At 41.6% G+C, this 18,449-nt stretch overlaps 1 protein-coding gene across 1 annotated transcript; it reads right to left on the minus strand.

Moving 5' to 3' along the window:
* Positions 1–4,627: 4,627 nt before the first annotated feature.
* Positions 4,628–7,440, minus strand: LOC120654792 (myb family transcription factor IPN2-like). Its single transcript, XM_039932446.1, has 6 exons — positions 6,855–7,440; positions 6,686–6,762; positions 6,510–6,567; positions 6,218–6,284; positions 5,964–6,036; positions 4,628–5,667 (listed from the first exon to the last, which is right to left on the minus strand). Exons 1-6 carry the CDS (start codon positions 7,048–7,050, stop codon positions 5,059–5,061), a joined length of 1,080 nt encoding a protein of 359 aa, XP_039788380.1. The 5' UTR covers positions 7,051–7,440; the 3' UTR covers positions 4,628–5,058.
* Between the last annotated feature and the right edge of the window lie 11,009 nt (positions 7,441–18,449).

Raw genomic sequence — 18,449 nt, forward strand, 5'->3', positions numbered from 1 at the left:
TCCCAGCGGGCTCCAGTCCAGTCCAAAGCAGGCTGCTTGTCCCACCGGCAGTGCGGAACCCAATAAGGCCGGCGGCAATCAATCAAGGTCGCCTTTGATGCGCCCCAAGATGATCCGCCTCGAGAGCCGTGCTCTCACAGTCTTGCTGCAGTACTGCTCTTGCTGCATCACCGATCTGGGGGGTTGGACACGCAGCTTTTGGAATTTACTCCCGTTCCTGCTCCTGCTTGCATGATCCTGGAAGAAGCAGCTTCCTCGAAACCCCTGCATGTATCTGCCTGTCTGCTGCCGCGGCCTACGCTTCCTACTGTTCTCATGCCACCGATAAAGACGGCCTGACAGACCGGTGGTGTACCGCTGTACTACTCTTTTCGTCCTGTGCTTTTTACTGTACCAACAAAGACCGTATATAGGAGGAAAGAGGCAAAAAAAAAGTCATCAATTGGGGGTTGGGGGGGGGGGGTGTCTCGTGGGCCATAGGGGAAAAGACGCAAAGGAGTGAGAGCGATCGAGGTTCTCGACCTGCTAGGGACAACTACCGGAAATTGCTAGAATGCCGTGTGCCTCTCTGTTTGCCGTGCGTTTTTTGTCGGGCACACGCAAAGAGCCATTTTGCTGTGTGCCACGGTGAAAACACAGGGCAAAATTCATGCTTTGCCGTGTGTTTTTTTTCACACGGCAATGTAAATAGTTTGCCGTGTGTTATTTTCGGCACACGGCAAATTTATAATTTTTTTCTACCCACTACATACAACATGTAATACCTCAAGTTAAAATTGGGTACATTTTTAATTTGTTTTTGCTATATATAACTAATTAATTGCATTTGAGCAATTTTTTGAATCAAGTCATATTTGAACTGCAAGTTATTCAAATAATAGAATAAAATGAGTGAAAAATAATATTCATGTTATTAAGCTCAGTTTGAGGCCTTACACGTGAAATGAAAAGAAATTCTCAACATCTTGTCTAGAAAACACGGTCACGAACGTGTGTTCAAATGATTTTAAAATTTAAAAAAAGCAAATGAAGTCTGAAAATTATGATATTTGTCAATACCTCGTTATATCATATGTGGAGGCAGTGGTAAAAAATTGAGTAGGTTTCGTAATTTTTTCACGTATGATGCTTACAAATGGAAACATCTCTGGAGAAGACTTGGAGATTTGAGAAGGATGCAGTTAAGTTTGGAGTAAAAGTGACGGTCGAATTTGAGTTCGACTTCGAAAGTTTTTCTACTCTTCACATACAACATGTGGTACTCCATGTTAAAATTTGGAATTTTTTTGTATTTATTTGCTATATTTAATTAAATAAATACATTTCAAACAATTTTGGAAAAATAGAACTTTGCCGTGGGCTGGAATTGGGCACGCGGCAAAGATGCCATGTCATCAATCCATCCCTTCAAATGGGGCTCTCCTATTGGTCCCCTCCTCCCCCACCGGATCAGCCCCCTCTCTCCCACCCCTCACTCTCTCTCCTTCCCTCCCTCCATCTCTGCCGACAGTTGCAGCGACGCAGCCCCGAGTGGTGGCCGGCACGAGGAGGGCCCCGAACGGCGGCGCGGGCCCGGACGGCGCGGCCCCGAACGGCGACACAGCCATGGGCGGCGGGGGCGCCCACGGGAGGCGGCGGCAGCGCGGCCACAGGCGGTGGCGTGGCCCCGGACGGCGGCCGGAGGGGCGTCCGCGGGAGGCGGCGACGCGACCCCGGGCGGTGGTGGCGCAGCCCCGAACGGCGGCCGGTGGGGGCGCCCGCGGGGCGGCGGCAGCGTGGCCACGGGCGGCGGACCGGCCACGGCCAGGTGGGGCGCTCGCGGGAGGCGGTGGCCCGGTCCCGAACGGCGGCTGGCAGGGGCGCCCGCGGGCGGCGGCGGCGCGGCCCCGAATGCCGACCGGTGGGGGTGCCCGTGGGCGTCGGCGGCCCGGCCACGGCCAGTTGGGGCGCCCGTGGGAGGCGGCGGCGCGGCCACGGGCGGCGGCCGGCGGGGGCGTCCGCGTGCGGCGGCGGCGGCGGCGCGGCCACGAGCGGCGGTGCCTCCTCTCCTGGCTGGCTGGCAGGGGCATCCGCGGGAGGCGGCGGCCGCGAGACCACGAGCGGCGGCGCCTCCTCTCCTGGCGGGCCGGCGTGGTGGTGGTGACGGTGGCCGGCGGCGTGGTTGTGGTGGCCGGCACTGCCACTGCAGCGGCTGCCGATGTTTTTTTATTCTTTTGGAAAATTGTTTGCCGAGTGTCAGCTTTGGCACACGGCAAAGGCTTTGCCGTGTGCTCGGTAAATGGCACACGGCAAACGACGCCTTTGCCGACGTCTGAATGCCGTGTGCTCTTTGCCGTGTGCGGCACATATAGGGCTTTGCCGTTTGCTTTGGCACACGGTAGTGGACAGTGTTGCATGGGACGAGTGCATGTACGTGGGCATCCTATCTAATTTGGCGACAAGCGTCATTCCGGCTCGTGTTACGGGTGCAACTTATCAAGCGTTCAAGTTAGAGCACTCTTCAGCTTAGGTCGTTTATGCTTGATGACTCTTTTATCCCTGATTTATTTTTAGATACCTAGGTGAAAGGGCGGTGCTCTTTTATTTGTGTATGATCTGATTGCGTGTTTTGAAATTTATATGCATATGTATATGTATATGACTGAATTGGTACTATATATGTCGTATGAAGTGGACATGGTACAATGTATTCTCCTCCTTGTCAAAAGATGAGTACACGGGATACCCGCTGTCTGCATCGTCGAACGGGGGGTCGGTATCGGTGCTCGGTGCCTCCCTTGTGGTGCTCGTTGAGCCTATTTTTATTCGTGGCTTTCAAATGTCCTCCATTCGATCTCTGCACTGCTACGTACTGTTATTTATTCTTCTTCCTACTTTTTTGGTTCGTACAAAATATAATTATTGCCATTTTATATACGCAAAGAGTGAAAAGAAGCATGAATGTTATGTTACTATTCGCCCTTGTAGGTTATTTCTTGTAGGAAGGAAGTACTCCCTTTTCTCTAAAAGGAATTACCTAACCCTTTTATAACTTGGGTTTGGCGTGGATATCGGTATGTGTAACAATATATGCATGCAATGCATGCATCACCGTAACATTTGTGTTGAGATCATATGACTGATGCAGCATGCTGTTCCTCTTTGTACTCGATTTGACATCTAAGCTGATAAGTATGCCTGAACTTTGTTCGACAGAAGTGAGTGAGGCAGTTATCTTCGTGCTTTGTTCCTCTATGCATGATTACTTGGAAAAGAAAATGTAGGGGCGGCAGGGCCATATAGTATCCAGCTACTGCTCCTACTAGCTAACTTGCCGTATCATCTAACATATATAAAAGACCCTCAGGAGCTGTGCAGACTCAAATTTGCCTCGAGAGCTGCACAGGTGTTTCAGCATATACTAGCACTGCTTCTGTTAAACTAGGCATGGATAATTACCTATACATGTTCTTTGTAGTATCATCTCTGGAGGATATCTCGGTGTACATATATAATAAGCAGAGGACCTGAAATACAGTGCTTCTATACGTATGTACAACCTAGACATTTATCATTTTTTAATTTTATTTTGCTGATTGTCTGACATCGACTTTGTTGATGTTAATAATATGTGTTCCATCATGCTACACTCTCAAAACATTAACAGAGAATGCACTCGTTAATTAAAGTGCTCTTGAAAACAGAACATTTGAAAACAGAACATTAATTTGAAGAAACAAATATCTCTTTCTTGCAGTATGAGTACTGAGTATGCACATTCTCACTTTAGTTTTCTCCCCTCTCCCTTTCTCCCTTTTCTTCCGTCTTTTCCTCTTTAAATGATGCAGAATCATCATATCGATTATAGGCCCACCTGATAGGTTTGCTCTAATGCAAAATTGTTTTTTCTCTAATTTCTTGCATGTATATATGATGTGCATGTACTGGTTCCTATTATTTTAGCTGTATACATGCTATCCAGTGTTTGTAGCCATCTTGCGAGCTAGAAATAATAGCATTTTCCTTGATTCCATATAAGCTCACACGAATAATGTTAATATATGGGCATATTGCTTTTGCTTTTTCAGGCGTTCATGTGTTGATGGTTCTGCTGCAAGTTGGTCGTGTATATATAATATCATTAGTTCTCTCTAACTACATATACAAGGCATCTTCTTCAACTAGCTTGTGTTGTTATACTGACCAGAAATGAAGAACATTGCTTCGCTAATGAGAAGATGCATGGGGGCACCCCATAATTATAACCTAGCTAGCTATATCTAGATTTGTTGGCGGCATGCATGAGAATGGCTCATCTGATCTGCATGAAAAAGGGTGTTGCTCCAAACTTTTCTTGATTAGTTGCAAGAAGAGATGCCATATTAAATCTACACATTACATCACCAATTTGCAGAGATGAACTTATTGTAAAGATAAGGGCATTATATTGGTATGTATATTATCGCATGTATATGAAGGTAGGATTGACGCCTTAGCTAGCTACTTCTACCAGCAAAGCTAGATAATTGATCTAATTTAATGCACATGTAAGCTAATCTTGGTTTCTTAATCTCGAGATTAGTTGTGAGAATGTCGGGTACATCAAAAGTCACACAAAATTAATAATATTTCATTCAAATCAACCAAAAAGAATTAATCAGTACAATATACAAGTTATGATCAGAAAGTTCCGTTGACATGTTCTTCGATACAATGTACATGCCTCAGATCAATGAAAGCTTGTTTTCCCTCAGCATGCAAAATTACCAATTAATAAGTTACACATGCATTTACAACCATCTCAAGAACACAGCAATTACATAGAACTTGGGTACGTCTCTTCAAAATAGATAATCTTGGAGCATCATCCAACAAGTGATGCACCACAATAAGATCATCCTGATCAATGACACATATATATCTGCTATATATGTATCCCCGTTGTATCCCATTCTGATCCAGCTATACTTATTTAATTTGTAGCCATGCACGGGTTAATTAATATGTAATAATCGCCTGCTTTAATTTAATTTCACCGCAAGTTAAGGACTGCTGGTTAATCAGTGATGAGCTAGTTAATTACCCGTAGGACAGGTTCCTCGTCTGGCCTCCGAGCACCGACGGGCTGCCCATCCTCTCATTGCCCATGTACGGCCGCCGCGGCGATGGCCTCTCAAGCTTGCCGTCGAAGCAGCCCTTGCTCCCCGTGGAGTCGCCGGACAGCATGGGCTTCGCCTCGCCGTACACGTCGGCGATGGAGTCCATGACGTCGATGCCGGCGTCCATCATCGGCGGCGCCATCTGCAGCTGGTCGATGCCCTTGCCCTGCTCGTCGTCGTCGCCCCACATCATCGGGCTCTTGCCGGCAGCGTAAGGGTTGGGCCTCTTCTTCCCCAGCGAGCCAATGTCGCAGTTGGCGAAGAAGGCCTCCATTGGCCGCTCCATCTGCTGCTGCAGGTCCAGGTGGCCGCCCCCGTACATGTGAAGGTCTTGCAGGGAAGCGAAGCCCATGGAAGGGCCGATGTCCTTGAGGGAGCAGACGTCGAGAATCGCCTGGTTGCCTAGGGATTTGTAAGCGGCCGGGCACGCCGTGACGTCGCCGGAGGCGAGGGTCTGGTAGGCTTTCTCCAGGATGGACTGCATGTACTTCCCCTGGGCTTCAATCCTCATCTGGAGGTGCTTTTGCACCTGCATACATGTTCATGCATGCATGCATGAATTCGTCAGCACAAAATGTGAAGGGCCAAAAGGCAATAGTAGTGGCACTAGCGTAAGTAAGCTTCCTGAGAATGTTCATGATGTATGCATGCATCAAGCATGAGTGATTTGTAAATAATAAAGCTAATGATGAGATCATGAGCAGCATGGTAAGGCCACAAAAAAGTGGAGCTAGGTAAACTTCCTCGTACTTTTAAAAGAAGATTTCAACAAGCTTCCTAAGAATTTCATGTGTATGTGCTTTAGTTTGCACTCTCGATTACTACCTCTAGTTGCTCATGTAGCCTTCTCTGGACTTCCATTTGCATTCTGATAGCCTCATTCATGTGCACGCTGCGGCTGGAGTTAAGATTCACAAAAGGGAAAGTGAAAGGCCAGGGGCAAACATATATGAGAGAAAAAGACTTAAATTTGTTTTAGCTGAAAAGGTTAATTAGCATGATGGAGTGTGTATAAAGGAATTGATCTGCAGACAGTATTGAGTAGTGAGTACTACTAGTATATTATGAAATCAACGTACTCATTCATGCTTCTTCCCATTATGCCTGAAGAAGAGGCGGCGTTTCGTTGCATCTCCATCGCCGCAGCTGCGATAATTTGAAGAATTAGTGTTAACTGTATCAGTAATATATGTATAGGAGTGAAGAACTCATATATACAGAGAAACTATATGTATATAGACAGATTTATTGATCTCTTCAATATGGGTGTGGCAGGTTGCAAACTGAAACGTGATGACTGACGAACAGTAGTTAATATTCTTCAGAAATGAATTGCGTGTTTGTATGCAGCAAAATTAGATAAGCTCTCACCATCCTTAACTGAGTGATCGTTGAACTCCTTGTGCGGCTGCTTCCCTAACCTAAATTTCTGCTCATAAAAAAGAACATGCAACTAAATTAGCTAACAACGAGACAGACCGAGAGATAGAGAAACGAAAAAAAAACTAACCCTAATTAGCTGATGCAACAACTACACATACACACACCTGGAGGTGGCTCTTGAGGTGGTAGAGAGTAAGTCCCTTCACTCCCATGACCCTCATGATAGTCTTTGGAGTCGCCTCTGCAAGAACAAGCCAAGAATCAAATGAAGAACCTGCTCATCATGAGCTGACGACGAACCTCTTGCACAGTGCGACAGGCGGCGGCACGTACTGTCCGGGCCGCCGAGCTGCGTGACGGCGTCGACGAAGCGCTCATGGAGCTCGACCGTCCACCGGAGGCGGGGCTTGGGGTCGGTGGTGAGGACGAGCCCCGCCCCCGAGTCTCCCTGCACGCACACCGGCCTATCATTTGAGCTCACGGCAGCGGCTGCGGCAGCGACGCTAGTGGCCTTCTTGGAAGGGAACATTCTATTCTCCCCCCTTCCACGCGCGCACCTCGCTCCTCCCGTTCTCTCTCTCTAGATCTCCCGAATTAATTCTCTCTCCTCTCTCAGCTGGTGTGTAGGATTGGGGATGAGAGATTCAAGAACAAGGAATAGGGTTCGCGGCCGGGGCGCGTAGAACGAGGACCAGGGCCTTGTATGGCTGCTGGCTGCCCGCTAGCTGCAGCCTGGCCGCGCCTTGATCACTACCGTCTGCTCGATTGCTGGCTAGCTAGCTTGTGTTACGTTTGAGAGGGGAGCCTTCTTTCTAGCTTTCTCTCTCTTTTGCCCGGGGTGGCTTTAGTTTGTTCTTTTCTCCCTCCTCCATCCGCCTGCTATCTCTTTCTTCGCTTTCTCTCTCTAGGAGTCTTCTCCTACAAAGCCCATGGCGTGTGATATTCTATCCTGCTCGAGAGACAAAATAAAGCCACTAACTCAAACATATAAGGCTCCCCTCTCTCCTTTGGCATAAAAGATAGAGAGGTGAAGTTCTTTTTTGAAGTGTGTCATAACATAAGTACTCTTAGCATTACATGTAATATATATATATATATATATATATATATGTATATATATATGTATATATATATGTATATATATGTATATATATATATATGTATATATATAGTCTATTTGGGGAAAGAAAAACCAATAGAACTAACAGTACCGTTGGATCGATCTGATTTGAACAGCACTAGTTATCAAACAAACACACACACACACAGAGTTGAGGAGTGACCATTTGATATATATTTCAGCATGACAGCGTGTAGGACAGGACATGAAAATAAGGATTTTGTGTATGCAACACGTCGTCTCTCGACGCGTTTAGCAAGTGGTGCGAAAAGCTAAATGGCATAGAAATTAGAGATAGGAGTTGGCAGAGGGAATTCACATGGAATTATCAGACTTTCACAGCCCCATGTTTAAGCTTGCGATGAGAATTAAGAAAAGGATCTTAATTAACAGAAAATTATTATCCCCCTATTTGGTTTATGGTTTTGAGTGTAGGAAATTACCCCTCCGTTCCAAATTGTAGGTCATTTTGTCAAATCTAGATACATAATTTTTTACTAGTGTTTATCTAGGTCCATAGCAAAAATCTATGCATCTAGATTTGCCAAATCGATCTACAATTTGGAATGAAGGGAGTATATCATAAGTCAGGACGATGAATGCTCGAGAGACTTCTGTGGTATACCCTTGCATACCAATAGGAGAGGAAAACATTGACCTGAGAAATTTGCTTAATTCAATGAATATATGTTAGGGTTGCAATTACATTTTGGAGCAGGACATGTACCCATGCTATATGGTATAGTAGAGGGCACATAATTAGTGCCACACGAGTAAACAAGAAACATGTTGGTTTCTCTTCCTTTTTCAAAATAAGAGCTCTAGTTGTTAGTGAGAGCATTGATCATTAGCATAGCTCAAGTGCTCAACTGTACATCAACATAAATAATCTCAAGCTTGAGTTATTTTGTCTTTGTATCTGTCCCACACATATGGTAGGATCAGTACTACTTTTTATCACCACTCCTTTGGCACTAGAAACAAGCAAGTTATCCAACTTTAATTTGTACTAGTGTGCATTCTTCGTCCCTTTTTGACCAGCTAGCAGCAATAATATAGTAGTAAGCTAGCAAAAACAAACAGGCACGCAGTTCAATATGTAAATATTAATATATTATTCTTTAAAAATCTAGATAATCTCTGGGAAACATGGGCAGTACTTTATGTCCTTGTTTCTTTTTTTACTTATTTGACAACAATTGTAAGCAAAAGAATCAAACAGATCATATATACAAGAAAGAGGCTATATACCATGTGTTATCAATCTGTTGGCTTTTAATTTAGCAATGCATGATATTATTTTTTTATCTTTGCTCAAAGATGACATTTGCATGCATACATGCATGCATGGCTTTATTTTACACATTTCACCAAAGCTGTATGATGAGAATGTTGATTGCTGCAACTACTACTTTCGCCACACTCAGAACATTCAGAGATCCATGGATCGAGGACAGAGTTGATGGACGGCGACACTATCATGTGTGGATGATTGCTCATAGATTTTGTGGGAAATAGAAATGGATGCATTTGCACAGAGACCCAAAAAAGCATGGTTGGGCACGTAGACATCACAATATACCCAGAAGCGCAGAAAAGCCACCATGTCTTGCAGTACGTTCTGAAGAGCTATGTGATCATGGCACTGGTGCCCGTGTGGGGCACCTAGAAGTCATGCATCTTCCTTCCTTTTTCTTTCCTTTCTCTTCTTTACATTGCTGACCGAGGCTTCTGCCAGGCAGAGTACTGATGGCCCCAACGAGTAACACATATATTCGGCAGGGAGCCTTGCTAGGAGCAGTAAACAAGATGCAACATTATTTACACTGCTCATCTTATGATTTGTTTCCATGAAATATATCGCATCATTATATTTTAATGAACATGCACGCTATAGTTTGGACATATAAAAATGATACGAATAAAATTTGGTTAAAAATGTATTCAAAATAGAATCTGTTGCAACCTTTTCTAATCCCTAATGATTAGCAAAAATAACTGAATAAGTTTGCAATCCTTTCAATTTCGAGCTCTCTTACAATGATTGTAAAGTACCAATGGGTACTTTCTGGTACTTTTACCTTAACTTTTTTCTAGATGTTGATCTATGAAAAGTATTTATAAAAAATAAATTAAATTAGTATTTAGTTCCACTTTTTGGTACTTGGTCCCATATTTTGGAAAAACTAGGTACTTTATCCTAGGTATTTCTAGGTACTTCCTACCTTCACCACCGTAAGATTCTATCAGATGGGCAGCTCCTATTTTTTCAATCATTGTAAAATTTCTCTTCAATTTCATTCAAAAGGTAAAAAAACTCCCTTTGGTCAAGAAAATTGCTAGGGAGTATTCATTACATATGTATACATGCATTCCCTCAAAAGATAAAACAAACTAAATTCTGATTTTTTAAGTCATATATAATTGCTTACCTATATGTACCTCAATATGTCCTCTCCTATACTTGAATGAAATAATGGTATCTATACAGATGCATATGAATAATATTTTAGCCATTTTCGCACATTTAATTTCATGAATATAAATAATAAAAATCTTGCCTCCGCAGATATTGATTCTATAACAGAGAATCAAAAGAGCACTAGTTCTGATCTTGGCTGCAAATATCACTTTCCTTGATATATGCATGTCGTCACTCAATATGTGCATACATGCTTACGTCACCGCCAAAGAATTCCCAGTGACGGCTCCAAATCCAAACAAAAATGTAAAATTTGCAAAAGGTCAAAACTAGGGTTCAGTTTCAAGCTTCAAGCATGGGTCCCATTTTAGGAGGGAAAAAGTAGACATGATGAGTAAGAACATTGTAAAGCCCTCATGCGCCGCCCTCCCTGCCATTTTCTTTATCCACAAGGGAATAGATGCTTCCTTCTTTGACAATTAAGCAAAGATTCTTCTCAAACATTCTCCAAATGTGGTTCATGTCATGTATTGTGGCTCTAGCTAGTGGCTTTCCTTAAGCAATAAGAAACCGGTGATGAACAACACTTGATTGCCATATAGCCCCATTGCACCAAAATGAAAATATTGTTAAGTTAATTTCTTCAATCTACTACATTTATTATTATTATTATTCTGTCAAGGACTAAGCGGTTAAATGTAGGGATGTCAATGAGCCGAGATCAAACATGATTAGCTAGAAGATCAAGCTCATCTATAAGGCTTGGTAGCTCTACAAATATGTTCAAAAGAGTATACCTTATGCTCAAACTGAATTGAGTTGGATTTATAAAACGAAATTGCTAGGTGTGTCATACTTTGCTGAATTTTTAGTATTGCTAGATAATGCCACTCATTGTGCTGAGTTAGAGATCATTTTAGTATCCTAGACAATGCTGATTTTAATTAGTAATCTGAGTAGGAAGCAACATAAGAATTTTGTAAAAATATGTTACATGACAAAATTCTGAGTAATTACAAATAAAAAAATTAATGAACCATCATGGCTATTTTGATAAAACATCATCAATATAATATGTCGCCATCAATATCATCTAGTTCATCAAAATGTATGTAACTTTCTAGTGAGTGGTGATAAGCATAAAGGCAATATTCTGATGAACAACACAATATAATAGGAGCCCTGTTTAAGCATATACTTATTTTTAGTCGATGTCTTCTTTGTTCTGAGAAGAAGTATTGGCTTACAGTCCTTATCTTGTAGCCTGAATAATAACCTCGTGTTGTCTTTATCATGCACATGGATGCAAAATGAAAAGACAGCACGTACTCCAATAAAAAAAGTCAACTAATCTATTTTAAGACAAGCATAAGAAACCTATGACGTTAGTTTCCAATAAATAACTTTTAAATAATATTATTTCAACTAAATGTCATTACCTTTATATATATGCTAGTTAAGTGATTGTGGTTCTCTAGGAGATTTTCTAGGAGATTGTGGTTCGGCGGGCTTTCCTTTTTTTGTAGTAGTGAGAGCAGCACGACCCAAAGCATCTGCAGATGACACTGCTTGTCCGGCATGCTGGCAAGCGCGGCAGCGACTAGCTAATTTTTTTCTTTTGTTTTTTTGTAAAAGTTACACATAAAACTTTTGTTGTTTCATGAATTTACTGTTCATATTTTCTTTGAAATTTTTTGTTCTGTTTTTTCATTTTTTTAGTCTGATCCTATTTTTTTGCATCTAGATTTTTTGTTTCGTCCTTTTATTCGAAGGTTTTCTCTGAAATTTGTTCCTAATTTGTTGTTCTCCAAATTTGTCAAAAATATTTATCCCGGAATCTTTTTTTGTTTATTTTTATTTTTTGGCAAAAAAATTTCAAAAAAAATTGTCTATGCAAAATTTTTTTGTTTTAAGAAATTTGTGTAAATAACTTACAACACAGTTTGTGTTCAAAATGTTTTGGATATAATATTTGCCTCTGTATATTTTTTGAAATTTATGAACTGAGGAAAGAGGCTGGTAATGGAAGTCATTTCGATAGCCGGTCTAAAATTGACCGTACGCAAGGCTGCTTCCGGGCGACCGTAAATTAGAATCCCCCTTTGACTACTCTACTTCTTCCGATCTAACCATCTCATTCTAGCCCCCATAGTTAATAACTTGTTGGGGGATGGTGAGCACTAGATGGAGGAAGAATAATTTGAAATAGTCATTTATGTATTTCAGTTTTGTTCGTATAACAAATTTTTGAACTAGGAAGGAAAGTTGCGCTTAATTAGTACTAACACGCAAATTCGTTATGAAAAATTCACGTGCAAAAAGCAAGCTGTGTCGTATCAAATTACTGTTGCTCCGAGTAAAGCTGGTATTTAACCTTTAGCTCACTGATTAGTCATTAGTCAAGCTAAATAATCACATCCACTTGGCATAAGATAGCTTACATTGCAAGCACACATTCGGAGATGCCTCCCCTAGCTAACCGGTGACACCTTTCTTGATGATTATGGGTTAATTTGGCAGATTCTCCAAACCTTTATTGGCACCCCCAATCATACAAACCCTAAGTACACTGGCCTAAGATTCTACAATCAGGAAACCTGCGCTAAGTGTAGTAGCAACAAAGTTTTATTTTTGGCAAAATAGCCACAATCATCCCTAAACTATGGGGCTCGGCTCAATTTGGTCCCTGAACTATGAAAATATCCAATTTAGTCCTTGAACCATCCTAACCGGCTCAACTTCGTCCTTGAATCCGAAGTGGCACGCCACGTAGGCTCCTACAGTCACTGCCCAGTCAGTTTGGGCGTAAAATACACTTTTTACCCTCCATCCATAGAGCAAATTTAACATGGGCAGCTTCCAGCCCACGTCGAGCGGACCGCTCCCTCCCCAGCCATGCCGCCGCCCCTCCTAGGAAGCGCAGATCATCAATGGCAGGAGGGAACGGCTCGATGCAGGCTGGAAGCTGCCTGTGTTAAGCCTGCTCTATGGATGGAGTGTAAAAAAGATATTTCATACCCTAAACTGACTAAGCGGTGACTAGAGTAGCCTATCACATTTAAGGATCAAGTTGTGCCAGTTAGAATAGTTCAGTGATTAAATTGGATTTTTCCATAGTTCAGAGACCAAATTGAGCCGACCTCATAGTTCAAGGAAGATTTTGGCTATTTTGCCTTTATTTTTCACTCGAGGTAATATTTTCCTTTTGAGAATGCATTATATCTGAATCTCTACATCTGAAGATGCAGCATAGCCGCCCATTATTATGTCATCTTAGCCATGTAAAAGAAACAATATATAGTCGATGCATGTGTTGTTTAGCCTAAATGTTAAACGCTAAACAGTCAGTCACCTATCTTTATCTCTTTAGTCGGACTAAACAACCATTTAAACGGGTTAGACAGTCATTAAATGGGGTAAATGGTTGATCAAACGTACACAACTAGCCACCGTGTAGTGTTTACACGGTGTGCAAACGGGCTACACGGCCGTGTAGGCGAACAGTGGTTGTTAATTACATATATAGTTGATCCATGCTTAAAGTCAGCTGATCAAGTTGGAAGAGATTGACTACCTCTACTTGCTGATGCAAACCGTACATTATTAAAGGAGCTATACACCTGTGTAGTATAGTTAATCCATCTAAAATTATGTGTAGAGTTTCTTTGTTTGTTCTTTGGCAAAGAAATACAAAATTTAACCACTAGATTACCATAAAAAGTTCATCTTTGGCGTGAAATGATTAAAGACGAAGCACAAAGCTCGTCTTGTAGGCGCATCCCTCACCCGTACCTTTGATTTCTAATCATGGTGCAGAGCTGCATTTTGAGGGTTAAGGTGTGAACATGCTAGAGTTGTTTGTCAATGGCTGCCAATATACTAGTGGTGAAAGAGCACACTGGAAGCTTTTGTTAAAGCAACGAAATTTATGCATGGAAGTGTCTGAAATCTTGTCCTTTCATTGCCCTCCTTTACATTTTGTTGATCTTTGGACAAGGATGATTATTATGTGACTAGCTTAGGCTTCATGAGGGTCCCTGAAGTTATTTTGTAGTTCAGAAAAATTAAAGTGCAGTTCACACGAGTCTCGGTCATACATGGTTTGTTATAAGGATTCTGATAGACAGAAGGTCGAAAGTTTTGGCTATGGCCCTATATGGATACAATTGGGACTTTCTTTGGTGCATCCTACTATATATATTTACATTCCATATGTTTGTAAGTCGCATCTGACTGTATTGCTCTGTATTTTTTTCCCTTTTCTAACTTAGAAAAAAAAAGAAGAGGAAAAAAACGCAATTGACTTAAAGTGAGAACTTCTTATTATTAGGTAGATCAATTAGGATGTGCTTCGCTCGCTACAGTGTAGGTTGTTAGCCGTTTTGAGATAATTAAAGTGAGAACTTCTTATTTTTTCCATCTCCAATATGAAACCTTCAGTTCTTCTTCAAAAAAAAAACTTCAGTTCTCATAAGAATACAAGATCTTCAAAAGGCCCAACAATGTAGGTTTGTTAGCCGTTTTGAGATAATTACAGACGGGCAGTTCCAATTGACCCACAAAAAATGTGCTCAAAAAATAATTGACCCACAGAAAAAAGGCAATTCATCAACAGGCGATCAAACAAAAAATCAATTCAATGGAATTCCTTTTTTTTTTCTTTAGATCATTGAATCTTTTTCTGAAAGGTTTTGCATGCATAATGTACTGCTGATTCCGAAACTCACTAGCCCAGCTTTGAACACCCAGATCAGGGCCCGTAAATGACTGAACTGAACTTGATAAAGAGAGATCCAGTCCTTGATGTGGTCTCCGGTCAAGATGGGCGTTGTTTTCCATCTGCGGCGCCCTTTTCGTGGTCACTTTTCACCGGGCGTAACCTAAACAACGGCCACTACCGAGCTGAACCGAGCGAGCTATACCTTTCAGTGCTCGGGAGGCCATCCGTTTCAGTCGATCTGACGCTAACCTCGCCGAGGTGTTCATGCCCATCACATAGACTGACGACTCTGACTGAACATCCTGGTCACCGTTGCTGAAAATATTTCCTCCCTGAAGTGACCTGTCGAGCGCTTTCTGTTCCCTGGCCGCAGCTGAAATGCTGAATCTTTCTGGTGGGCATGTGAATGCGTCCTTTGACTCGGCTGATCATCGTTCAGAGTCACTTCTCATTTCTTTTTCTTTTTCTTTTTTTTGATAGACACTTCTTGTTTCTTGGTTGCAAGTGCACGCATGATGTATGATGCCAGCTCAAAAAATGGGTTTTGTTGCATGCATCAAACGTTTGCATGCAGAGCGATCTTTTAAAAAAAACGTTTGCAGGGCTGGTACGGGCCGAATTTTAGTTCAGCCGAATTTTCGGTTGGTGATGGCCCAACTAGGTCCTCGATTAGCCTAGCGATGTGGTAGAAGATTAAGCCCAGCCCAAGTAATCTGCACGCACGCATGATGATTTCATCAAGAATCCAATGCAGATGATATAGGGGGCGCAGCTGCTCATCACCGAAGGTGATAACAAATCAATCCATCACCTGAAACAATTATCCGGCAGCGCCGAGTGCTAATGGGCCGTTTTAATTCAGCCCAAGTTTCAATATTTACGCGTTCTCGTGGAAAAGATTCTTTGCATGCAGAACAAAACAGTTGTAATGATGTCATCCACATGCAAGTAATTCTAAACTAAAAAAAGCTATAAATGATGAACCGATCATCCAAATTAAATTTGAATTGCACCATTATCTTTCTTATAATAAGATATTCAAAACAAGATCACACTTACCTATGTTTGCACGATATTTTTAGTATTATTTGCGGCCTTGGGCTGGGTCTTCACGAACTTCTTCCTGGGCCTGCATTGCCGGTTCTGGACTTCACGACCAACTTATAGGCGACGTCCTCGGCTACGATTCTACATGAGTGCACCATATTTTTAAAAAAATATTTTTTAATACTAAATAGTTAGTTTAAGTTACTCAGAACAAATATTTTAATAATACGAACAAAAAGTTATTTCTACAAACAAAAGATTTGAACAATGCGAACAAATAATAATATAGAATGAACAAAACATTAAACATCACGAACATTTGATTGTATAGGCTAAATAACAAAAAATAAATATCGTAAACAAATAAGTCAACATAATAGAACAATTAAATCTAGAGAGCGAATAAATAAATTATACATCTCGAACTATTATATTATGAACACAGAATAAAGAGTAACTAATGGATAAATTGAATAACAAAGAGACAAAAGAATATAGATAAATATAAAAAGGATAGGTACAGAAAGAATAGGTAAAAAGAGTGGAATAAAAACAAAAAAGAAAATAGAGAATAAAATAAAAATAAACCAGAAGAAAGTACTAGTGAAAAATATTCACTAGAGTATTAGAAAGGAGAAGAAAAAGGAAATAGGAAGAAAATTAATAAATAATCAAATAAAGAGAAGTTGAGGTACACCGCCTCGCATGCGGAAGGAAATAAATAAATAGTAAAATAAAAAATAAAGTACAACCGTTTGCATGCATGTGGAAGGAATGAATAAATAATAAAATAACGAAAAGATAAGAAGCGAAGGAAAAAAATGATATTTCTATCATGTGCGTAGAAAGCATGCGGCAATAACCAATAGGAGATCCAAAAAAAAAAAGCAAGTGGCAGCAAAGGGGAAGATCTGGAGGGCTGGAGCGTGCGCGAGACAAATATGTTGGGCTAATATGCCTATTGGGCCACGGAAACCGAAGATGAAATATAGCGTCTTTTCCTTTTTTATATTTAAAATAAAAATAAAAATTTCAAAAACATATGTCCATTTTGAAAATTTTCGAAAATACCACCCGGTCGCCCGGCCAGGGGCGACAGAACCCTAATGTATTTTTTTTGAATTTGCAAAGAGGTCCCTGGCCGGAGGGAGGGGGCCTGTCGCCCCTCCCACGGGCGACAGGGCCCCCCACGGGCGACGGGGGTCTCCCACCCTATATAAGCCCTGGCCTCCATTCCCTTCTCATTTGAGCTCAAAAATTCAGAAAAAAAGAGAGGGGTGAGGAGAAAAAAAGCGGCGAAGCTCTGCCGAATTCCGCACTTGTGATCTACCGGTAACTTCCGTATGAATCCGTTGATATTGTATAACAATTTAATTTAATTAGCGGATTAGCTGAATTAGATTTGGTGCTTTAGAACACTCGTTTAGTATTACAATTTTAGTACTATTACAGATTTGTTTTTAAATTAATTATGAATTAGAATAGAATTATGACAGTACCTTATTGATATTGTAGCATAAGGCAATAGAATTATGGCAGTACCTATATTTTCACGCATCGATTTAGTATACGATAGGTGCATTATTGAAATCATTGTTCGTCATTTGGCACACCACATTATAGCGCCAATGTCTTCGTCAGGATCAACCTACATTTCGTGAATCAAGTGTGAAGCCACCGTACCCGAAGGAATTGATGTGTCAATGTGCTTCTGCGGTTCGTTATGCAAGTTCATGCAATCTGAGGTTTTATAAGATGACTACGATATGAGGTTTTTTATGTGTGAGAACTACGAATATGATCCACCTAAGCGATACGGCAAAGACCGGGCCAAGGTAGCAGGACAACAGACGCTATTTTTCTTTGTGACCTAACATTGAGTTATGATTCTAACTTTTGTTGGACAAAGTCTCCTCCGCCTCTTTGTGATTTTATGCAGTGGTTCGACACCGTGCAGTCACAGCAGGCAAAGGACTTTGTGGAACAACAAGCAAGGTGGGCTGCAGAACGTTGGCGCTGAATGAAGCACGAGGAACAGCAAGAGGAGAAGCGCAAAAAAGAGCAAGAAGAGATCCGCAAGAGGATGGAGGAGGTGGATCGTAAGGCGGCGGCCGAACGTGAAGCTGACAGGGAGAGAAAGCGAGAGAGGGCACGCCGTGCGAAGGAAGCCGGGCCCGAAGCAATTAGGAAGGGCAAATATCTTCGGTGCACTCAGTAGAGTAGTACCATATAATCCCGGCATTTTACATTCCATAAGGCATGGTAGGTTTAGATGCAACAAGAAATTACCTTGTCGCGTGCACATGCCACTGCAATTAGTTGTTTATGTTTTCAGTTGAGAGCTTGACTCTGTGTGTTGTAACTTTTACCATTAATTTGCAGTTGTAGCCGGGAATCTATGAAATCTTTGAACTTGTCCTTAATATTTTCGGAGCTTTTCATGTCACTAGAATACTAAAAAGCACACATTTAATTAATATAACGATAAGAAATAAGAACTAAGAAATGCATTACATAATGTGAACCATCAAATTTACATCATAATACAATGGTAATGAAACACACATCACACATGCAGTGGCATGGCAGAACCCGTTGCAAATTACGGTAAACAGATTC

Source organism: Panicum virgatum, chromosome 1N (assembly GCF_016808335.1).
Source record: "Panicum virgatum strain AP13 chromosome 1N, P.virgatum_v5, whole genome shotgun sequence".
Classification (NCBI taxonomy): Eukaryota; Viridiplantae; Streptophyta; class Magnoliopsida; order Poales; family Poaceae; genus Panicum; species Panicum virgatum.

What these genes read in the sequence shown, in the direction of transcription:
- LOC120654792 (XM_039932446.1), bottom strand. Translation starts at nt 7,050, where the DNA reads ATGTTCCCTTCCAAGAAGGCCACTAGCGTCGCTGCCGCAGCCGCTGCC. An exon ending in ACCTCAAGAGCCACCTCCAG is followed by an intron (nt 6,568 to 6,685) that starts GTGTGTGTATGT and finishes TTTTATGAGCAG; the next exon opens with AAATTTAGGTTAGGGAAGCA. An exon ending in GGCTACATGAGCAACTAGAG is followed by an intron (nt 5,668 to 5,963) that starts GTAGTAATCGAG and finishes ACATGTATGCAG; the next exon opens with GTGCAAAAGCACCTCCAGAT.